This window comes from Salvelinus sp. IW2-2015, unplaced genomic scaffold (assembly GCF_002910315.2).
Source record: "Salvelinus sp. IW2-2015 unplaced genomic scaffold, ASM291031v2 Un_scaffold4149, whole genome shotgun sequence".
Taxonomy (NCBI): domain Eukaryota; kingdom Metazoa; phylum Chordata; class Actinopteri; order Salmoniformes; family Salmonidae; genus Salvelinus; species Salvelinus sp. IW2-2015.
This window is the reverse complement of record NW_019945421.1, coordinates 26,903-36,750: the sequence shown is the minus strand read 5'-3', so window position 1 is coordinate 36,750 and position 9,848 is coordinate 26,903. Positions and strand designations below refer to the sequence as shown.

The following is a 9,848-nucleotide window of genomic DNA, read 5'->3' as shown; positions in this document are numbered from 1 at the left end:
ATGGTTAGTAGATCTGTAATCAATGCCTTGTCCTGATCTGGTAGTAAGCCTATGGGTGAGATCTGGTATCAATGCCTTGTCCTGATCTGGTAGTAAGCCTATGGTTAGATCTGGTATCAATGCCTTGTCCTGATCTGGTAGTAAGCCTATGGTTAGATCTGGTATCATGCCTTGTCCTGATCTGGTAGTAAGCCTATGGTTAGATCTGGTATCAATGCCTTGTCCTGATCTGGTAGGAAGCCTATGGTTAGATCTGGTATCAATGCCTTGTCCTGATCTGGTAGTAAGCCTATGGTTAGATCTGGTATCAAGCCTTGTCCTGATCTGGTAGTAAGCCTAGGTTAGAGCTGGTATCAACGCCTTGTCCTGATCTGGTAGTAAGCCTATGGTTAGATCTGGATCAATGCCTTGGTCCTGATCTGGTAGTAAGCCTATGGTTAGATCTGAATCAATGCCTTGTCCTGATCGGTAGTAAGCCTATGGTTAGATCTGGTATCAACGCCTTTGTCCTGATCTGGTAGTAAGCCTATGGTTAGACTGGTATCAACGCTTGTCCTGATCTGGTAGTAAGCCTATGGGTAGATCTGGTATCAACGCCTTGTCCTGATCTGGTAGTAAGCCTATGGTTAGATCGGTATCAACGCCTTGTCCTGATCTGGTAGAGACGGGCACTTCGCTGAGTGATGTGAATCATTAACTATTTAGAAGACAACTGTGGGGCCCCAGAAGTTCCTTCCGTTTTCAGCTCTAAGGTTTGTTGAGTTAAAAAGGGGACTCTCCATGAGGCTGGGATTCAGTTAACTTCTTTGGTATAGGGGGCAGCATTTTCACTTTTGGATGAATTCGTGCCCATAGTGAACTGCCTCCTACTCTGTCCCACATGCTGCTAATATATATATATATATATTTCTATTGGATAGAAAATATCTGAAATTTCTAAAACATTTTGAATGATGTCTGTGAGTATAACAGAACTCAGGCAAAAACCTGAGAAAAATCCAAACAGGTGAAAATTCTGAGAGTGGTCGTTGTTAAAGTCATCGCCTATTCAATTCCCTGTAATATATGGATCTGTTTGCACTTCATACGCCTTCTACTAGATGTCAACAGTCAGTAGAACGTGGAATGAAGCTTATTGCTGTGTTGTGGGACCGGATGGGAGGGGAATGAGTCAGTGGTCTGGCAGATTGCCAGTTCTTGGTCAAGCGCTTTCCTCATGATATCGTCTTGCGTTCCATTACTTATAGACACTGAAAAGAATTCTCCGGTTGAACCTTATGTGATATAAATGATAACAACATCCTGAAGATTGATTCTCTACTAAGTTTGACCAGTTTATTCGACCTGGAACTTTTTGAAGTTTTTGTCCGACGTTGCCTGCATCTGCGCGAGCGTTTGGACACGTGTACTACACATGCTAGCAAAATTAGCTAATTGGACATAAGTAATGGACATTATCGAACAAAACAACGATTTATTGTGGAACTAGGATTCCTGGCACTGCATTCTGATGAAGATAATCAAAGGTAAGGGAATATTTCTGATGTAATTTCGTATTTCTGTTGACTCCAACATGGCGGAGAAATGTTGTTACAATCTGAGCGCCGTCTCAGATTATTGCATGTGTGCTTTTTACGTAAAGTTTTTTTGAAATCTGACACAGCGGTTGCATTAGGAACAAGTGTATCTTTAATTATATGTAAAACATGTATCTTCATCAAAGTTATGATGAGTATTTCTGTTATTTGACGTGGCTCTCTGTAATTACTCCAGATATTTTGGAGGCATTTCTGAACATGGCGCCAATGTAAACCGAGATTTTTGGATATAAATATGCACATTATCGAACCAAAATAAATGTATTGTGTAACATGATGTCATATGAGTGTCATCTGATGAAGATCATCAAAGGTTAGTGATTAATTTGATCTCTATTTCTGTTTTTTGTTACTACTACTATCTTTTGCTGGCAAAATGGCTGTTTTTCTGTGGCTATGTACTGAGCTAACATAATCGTTTGGTGTGCTTTCCCCGTAAATCCTTTTTTGAAATCAGACATGTCGGCTGGATTCACAACATGTGTAGCTTTAAATTTGGTGTCTTTCATGTGTGATTTCATGAAAGATAGATTTTTATAGTAATATATTTGAATATGGCACGCTACATTTTTTCTGGATTTTAGCCAAGTGGGACGCTACCGCCCCACCTATCTTAGAGAAGATAAAAAGGGACTCTCCATGAGGCTGGGATCAGTTAAAAAGGGGACTCTCCATGAGGCTGGGATTCAGTTAAAAAGGGGACTCTCCAGAGGCTGGGATTAGTTAAAAAGGGACTCTCCATGAGGCTGGGAATCAGGAAAAAGGGGACTCTCCATGAGGCTGGGATCAGTTAAAAAGGGACTCTCCATGAGGCTGGGATTCAGTTAAAACGGGGACTCTCCATGAGGCTGGGATTCAGTAAACGGGGACTCTCCATGAGGCTGGGATTCAGTTAAAAGGGACTCTCCATGAGGCTGATTCAGTTAAAAGGGAGGTGTTTTTCTGGATCAAACGCGCCAAATAAATGGACATTTTGGATATATATCGACGGAATTAATCGAACAAAAGGACCATTTGTGATGTTTATGGGACATATTGGAGTGCCAACAGAAGAAGCTGGTCAAAGGCATGAATTATATCTTTATTTCTGTGTTTTGTGTCGCGCCTGGAGGGTCGAAATATGATTGTGTTTGTTTGCTGGGGTGCTATCCTCAGATAATAGCATCGTTTGCTTTCGCTGTAAAGCTTTTTTGAAATCTGACATGTTGGCTGGATTCACAAAGTGTAGCATAAAGTTGGTGTATTGCATGTCATTTCATGAAAGTAGAATTTTTTATAGTAATTTATTTGAATTTGGCGCTCTGCATTTTCACTGGATGTTGGCTGGCGTCCCACATATCCCAGAAAGGTTAACCATCCTACTATCTTACCCTGTTAACCATCCTAACCGTTCTACCACCCTGTTAACCGTTCTACCATGTTATCCAGCTTACCTTGGGTCCCTCGTACAGGAAGGCATCCCAGATCTTGAAGAGGAGATCAGAGTTCACTGAGTCTACGAAGAGGACCAGGAACCAGTTGAAGGTAATGAGGGAGGAGTCAACCTTGTAGAGATCAAAGTGGGCGTGGAGTCTGGGCAGCTTCTCACTCAGCAGGTCCTTAAAAACACGCTGGTCCACCTAGAGGTGAAAGAACATACAGGGGTCACCTCAGTCCCTCAACACTAATTCAGCAGGTCCTTAAAAACACGCTGGTCCACCTAGAGGTGAAAGAACATACAGGGGTCACCTCAGTCCCTCAACACTAATTCAGCAGGTCCTTGAACACTCGGTGGTCCTCAGAGAGGACAGACAGAGGACATACAGGTAGGGACGTCAAACATTCAGCCAGCTGCACAGACCAACTGACATTAAACACAGCATGTGTGTCCATGTATGCTGATGATTCAACCATATACGCATCAGCAACCACAGCTAATGAAGTCACTTAAACCCTTAACAAAGAGTTGAGGTCTGTTTTGGAATGGGTGGCCYGTAATAAACTGGTCCTGAACATCTCTAAAACTAAGAGCATTGTATTTGGTACAAATCATTCCTTAAGTTCTAGACCTCTAGACCTACTTGTTGTTACCTTAGACTGTAAACTGTCATGGTCAAATTAGGATGAATAATATCTGACAATACTTTTTTAAATTCTATGCGCCAAGCATTTTGCTAGGATTTTTGCATCACAACACTGAAGTGTAAGAGGTCTCTAATTTTTTTTAAATGGACTGGATCTTTATATATATACCAACTTGGGGTCCGTTTCAGTAATAATGATAACAGACCTTGTTGCGTGTTCTGATAATCTACCGTTTATTAGGAGTGGTAAAAACATGCTAATAACGGTCCTCTGAGTATATTCAGAAAGGTTTGGTATACCTCCACTGGTATGCCATCCAGCCTGGAGTTTGGTATACCTCCACTGGTATGCCCCACCCAGCCCGAGTTTGGTTATACTCCACTGATGCCATCAGCCCTGGAGTTTGGTATACCTCCACTGGTATGCATCCAGCCCTGGAGTTTGGTATACCTCCACTGGTATGTCATCCAGCCCTGGAGTTTGGTCTACCTCCACTGGTATGCATCCAGCCTGGAGTTTGTTATACCTCCACTGGTTATGCCATCCAGCCTGGAGTTTGGTATACCTCCATGGTAATGCTCCAGCCCCTGGAGTTTGCGTATACTCCACTGTATGCCATCCAGCCCTGGAGTTGGTATACCCCACTGGTATGCCATCCAGCCCTGGAGTTTGGTATACCTCCACTGGTATGCCATCCAGCCTGGAGTTGGTATACCTCCACTGGTATGCCATCCAGCCCTGGAGTTTGTATACCTCCACTGGTATGCCATCCAAGCCCCTGGAGTTTGGTTATACCTCCACTGGTATGCCATCCAGCCCTGGAGTTTGGTATACCTCCACTGGTATGCCATCCAGCCTGGAGTTTGGTATACCTCCACTGTATCATCCAGCCTGGAGTTTGGTATACCTCACTGGTATGCCCTCCAGCCTGGAGTTTGGTATACCTCAACTGGTATGCACAGCCCTGGAGTTTGGTATACCTCCACTGGTATGCATCCAGCCCTGGAGTTTGGTATACCTCACTGGTATGCCACCCAGCCTGGAGTTTGGTATACCTCCACTGGTATGCCATCCAGCCCTGGAGTTTGTATACCTCACTGGTATGCACCCAGCCCTGGAGTTGGTATACCTCCACTGGTATGCCACCCAGCCTGGGTTGGTTACTCCTGGTATGCCCCCCTGGTTTGGTATACCTCCCTGGTATGCACCCAGTGGAGTTGGTATACCTCCACTGGTATGCTCCAGCCCTGGAGTGGTATACCCTCCACTGGTATGCCACCCAGCGGCCACTGTGCCCTGGAGTTTGGTATACCTCCACTGGTATGCCATCCAGCCTGGAGTTTGGTATACCTCCACTGGTATGCCACCCAGCCCTGGAGTTTGGTATACCTCCACTGGTGATGCCACAGCCTGGAGTTTGGTATACCTCTGGTATGCCATCCAGCCCTGGAGTTTGTATCCTCCACTGGTATGCCACCCAGCCCTGTGAGTTTGGTATACCTCCACTGGTATGCCACCAGCCCTGGAGTTTGGTATCCTCCACTGGTATGGCACCCAGCCCTGGAGTTTGGTATACCTCCACTGGTATGCCACCAGCCCTGGAGTTTGGTATACCTCCTGGTAGCACCCGCCCTGGAGTTTGGATATCCACTGTATGCCACACCAGCCTGGAGTTTGGTATACCTCCACTGGTATCGCACCACCTGGAGTTTGGTATACTCCACGGGTATCCCAGCCCTGGAGTTTGGTATACCTCCCTGGTATGCCACCCCCCTGAGTTTGGTCTACTCCACTGGTATACCAGCCGGACTTGGTTATTCACTGTATCCCAGCCGGAGTTTGGTACCTCCACTGGTATGCCATCCACGTGTATCCCATGGATTCTCGCTGGAGTGTTCCTCCACTGGTCATCCGCCGCTGGCAGTGATTGGTACCTCCACTGGTATGCCATCCAGCCCTGGAGTTTGGTATACCTCCACTGGTATGCATCCACCGAGTTGTAACTCCTTATGCCATCGCCTGGAGTTTGTATACATTTACATTTACATTTAAGTCATTTAGCTGACGCTCTTATCCAGAGCGACTTAAACAATGGAAAGTTCATATATTCATCCTGGTCCCCCGTGGGGAATGAACCACAACCCTGGCGTTGCAAGCGCCATGCTCACAACTGAGCCACACGGAACCTCCAACTGGTATGTCATCGAGCTGTGTAGTATTGTAGTGGGTGTAGTAGTGGTATAGTTAATGGTCTAGTAATGGTCTAGTGTGGTGTAGTGGTCTAGTAGTGGTAGTAAGTGGTCTAGTGGTGGTTGTAGTAGTGTGTAGTAGTGGATAGTGGTCTAGTAGTGTCTAGTAGTGGTTAGTAGTGGTCCAGTATGGTCTGATAGTGTATAGGTAGTGACCTGTCATCCCAGCAGGGTTTTGGTGTAGTAGTGGTATAGTGGGTATAAGTGTACTGGATCCAGCAGGTTTGTTGTGTAGTGGGTAGTAGTGGTCTAGTAGTGGTCAGTAGTGTATAGGTACCTGTGATCCAGCAGGGTCTTTGTGTATAGTGGCGTAGTTAGTGGGTGAGTAGTGGTAAGTAGTGGTGTAGTAGTGGCTAGTAGTGGTCTAGTTGTACTGTGATCCCAGCAGGGTCTTGGTTGTAGTGTGGTATAGTAGTGTCTAGTAGTGGTATAGTAGTGGCTAGTAGTGTCTAGTAGTGGTCTACGTAGTGTACTGTGACCAGAGGTTTAGGTGAGTAGTGTATAGTAGGGTGTAGTAATGGTATAGTAGTGGGTCTAGTAGTGGTTGTAGTAGTGTGTGTAGTAGTGGTGTAGTAGTGGTGTAGTAGTGGTATAGTAGTGGTATAGTAGTGGTCTAGTAGTGTAACCTGTGATCCCAGCAGGGTTTTGGTGTAGTAGTGGTATAGTAGAGGTATAGTAAGTGTACTGTGATCCCAGCAGGGTTTTGGGTGTAGTAGTGGTATAGTAGTGGTAGTAGTGGTATAGTAGAGGTATAGTAGTGTACCTGTGATCCCGCAGGTTTTGGTGTAGTAGTGTATAGTAGTGGTCTAGTAGTGTATAGTAGAGGTATAGTAGTGTACCTGTGATCCCAGCAGGGTTTTGGTGTCAGTAGTGGTATATAGTGGTCTAGTAGTGTAACCTGTGATCCCAGCAGGTCTTTGTGTAGTAGTGGTATTAGTAGATGTATAGTAGTGGTCTAGTAGTGGTCTAGTAGTGGTCTAGTAGTGGTATAGTAGTGTACCTGTGATCCAGCAGGTCTTTGTGTAGTAGTGCGCGTAGTAGTGGTGTAGTAGTGGTATAGTAGTGGTATAGTAGTGGTGTAGTAGTGGTCTAGTAGTGTACCTGTGATCCCAGCAGGGTCTTGGTGTAGTAGTGGTATAGTAGTGGTCTAGTAGTGGTCTAGTAGTGGTCTAGTAGTGTACCTGTGATCCCAGCAGGGGTTTTGGTGTAGTAGTGGTATAGTAGAGGTAAAGTAGTGTACCTGTGATCCAGCAGGGTTTTGGTGTAGTAGTGGTATAGTAGTGTATAGTAGTGGTGTAGTAGTGTACCTGTGATCCCAGCAGGGTCTTGGCGTAGTAGTGTATAGTAGTGTACCTGTGATCCAGCAGGGTCTTGGTGTAGTAGTGGGTGTAGTAGTGGTGTAGTAGTGGTATAGTGTGTACCTGTGATCCAGCAGGGTCTTGGTGTAGTAGTCCTGGGGCATAAAGACCTCTACGATAGTGATGAGACACCAGAAAGCATCTCCTGGTCCAGGTACAGCAGAGCTATGGCTGCCAGCCTGGGAGAGGAGAACACTGATGATCATAGCACTGACAGAGAATCAGGGAAAACAACAGGTTGGGGACAGCACAGGGTCAGCTGCGGTGTTGAAAACAACATATATAGTAGCACCTCTAGTTATCTGGAGTGGTACGGAGAGCGTGATCACACAGTCGTCCGGAACAGCTGATGCTCTCATGCATGCTTCAGTGTTGCTTGCCTCGAAGGGAGCATGGAAGTAATTAGCTCGTCTGGTAGGCCCGTGTCACTGGGAAGCCCGCTCCTGTGCTTCCCTTTGTAGTCTGTAACAGTTTGCAAGCCCTGCCACAGGGGCTTTGATAGTTCGTCGGAGGGCATATCAGGATTTTCTTATAAGCTTCCGGGTTGGAGTGCCAGTCCTTGAAAGCGGCAGCTCTAGCCTTTAGCTCAGTGTAGATGTGCCTGTAATTCATGGCTTCTGGTTGGATTTGTACGTACGGTCATGTGGGACGACGTCATCGATGCACTTATTGACGAAGCCAATGACTGATTGGTTGTACTCCTCACTGCCATCGGAGGAATCCCGGAACACATTCCAGTCTGTGCTAGCAAAAGTCCTGTAGCTTAGCATCTGACCACTTTTTTTATTGACCGGAGCTGATGCTTCCTGCTTTAATTTCTGCTTGTAAGCAGGAATCAGGAGGATAGAATTATGGTCAAATTTCCAATGGAGGGTGAGGAAGAGCTTTGTATGTGTCTCTGTGTGGAGTACAGGAGGTCTAGAGTTTTATTCCCTCTGGTTCACATTTAACATGCTGATAAAAATGGCGGTAAAACTGATTTAAGTTTCCCTGCATTAAAGTCCCCGGCCACTAGGAGCGCCGCCTCTGGATGAGCGTTTTCCTGTTTGCTATGGCGTATACAGCTCGTTGAGTGCTGTCTTAGTGCCAGCATCGGTCTGTGGTGGGTATGTAGACAGCTACAAAAAATATAGATGAAAACTCTCTTGGTAGATAGTGTGGTCTACAGCTCATCATGAGATACTCTACCTCAGGGAGCAAAACCTTGAGACTTCCATTGATATTGTGCACCAGCTGTTGTTTACAAATATACATAGCCCCACCCTTGTCTACCAGACGCCGCTATTCTATCCTGCCGATACAGCGTATTACCTGCCAGCTGTATGTTGAATAATGTCATCGTTCAGCCACGACTCCGTGAAGCACAAGATTTTTTAATGTCCCGTTGATAGTTTAATCTTCCTCGTAGGTCGTCGATATTATTTTCCATGATTGCATGTTAGCTAGTAGAATGGAAGGCGGAGGGGTTTATTCGATCTCCTACGAATCATCAGAACGCAGCCCAACCTCCGCCCCCTTCTTCTCCGTCTTCTCTCACGCAAATTATGGGGATTTGGGCCTTTTCCCGGGAAAGCAGTACATCGTTCACGTCGGGCTCGTTAAAGAAAAAAAAGCTGTTTGTGGGAGTAATCGATGTCCTGATGTCCATATAGGCTATATGTCCACAATACAGCCCTATATACTAGAAGTATGACATATAGCCCAGCCTATATACTAGGAGTATTACATATAGCCCTATATAACAAGTACTGTAGTAATAGAATGGTAGTCATACTGCAGTAATCATGTACCTGTTGAGTCCCTGGCAGTATCCTATGTCAGGGTTCCTCCAGAAGAGGCGAGCAGGACATTACGTAGTTTCTGTATTCCGTCGGCGCCGGGGGAGGAGTAGTGTTTGTTGTTAGCGCAAGGTCCTCAGCAGATCAAGTCTCATCTGTTTTGGCAGGCGGATTTAGGCTTGTCTCTGGCCACACCCAGTAAGTCTCGTAGGTAGTTTTGGAGCCAGGCTGTCACGGATGAATCCTTCCTTGGTGTGGCAGATAACGCACCACGCTGCCACCTGGGAACGAGCGGTGGGGAAGTAGAGTCCATTGATTAATTTATCTTGCTACCTCTAATTTATTTTTGGCTGAGAAAAAAAAAAAAAAAACTGAAGTTCCAGAACCATACTTATTAACAGTTAGACCTCAATTTCCTCGAGCACCGTTTACCACATTCTCTATCATGAGTGAAATACGAGGACAAAACCTGTGGCCGTTATAGGCGCCTCTGTGTGTTTCGTCATTTGGTTGAGTCTCGACAGTGCTGAATATGATGAAATATCCTGTTGGTACTTACATCGCATTATGTGCCAGACCTCGCCCAGTGATATTTATTGGTCAGTAGCAGCGTGTGGAAGGAATGTTGAAGAGCCGCCTTGAACATTAGCATCTTGTCTTTGGTGTCATTACCAAGCAACAGGCAGTTAACTCAGGAGTTCTCAGATATGAGGGGCCTCCTCCTTAGGACCCATCTGGCAGAACACCCAGACATATTGTTCTCTAGGTTAAGATGGGAGAACCGGAGACAGTAGGAGGGAT

At 45.6% G+C, this 9,848-nt stretch overlaps 1 protein-coding gene across 1 annotated transcript in view; it reads right to left on the bottom strand.

The window, feature by feature from the left end:
• The window catches only part of LOC112076940 (TBC1 domain family member 2B), a 20,264-nt gene that overhangs the window by 4,148 nt on the left and 6,268 nt on the right, over positions 1-9,848 (bottom strand). The window contains exon 4 of the mRNA XM_024143571.2: positions 3,032-3,217. Coding sequence (XP_023999339.1) covers positions 3,032-3,217 — 186 coding nt within the window. The remainder of the gene's footprint in view (positions 1-3,031; positions 3,218-9,848) is intronic.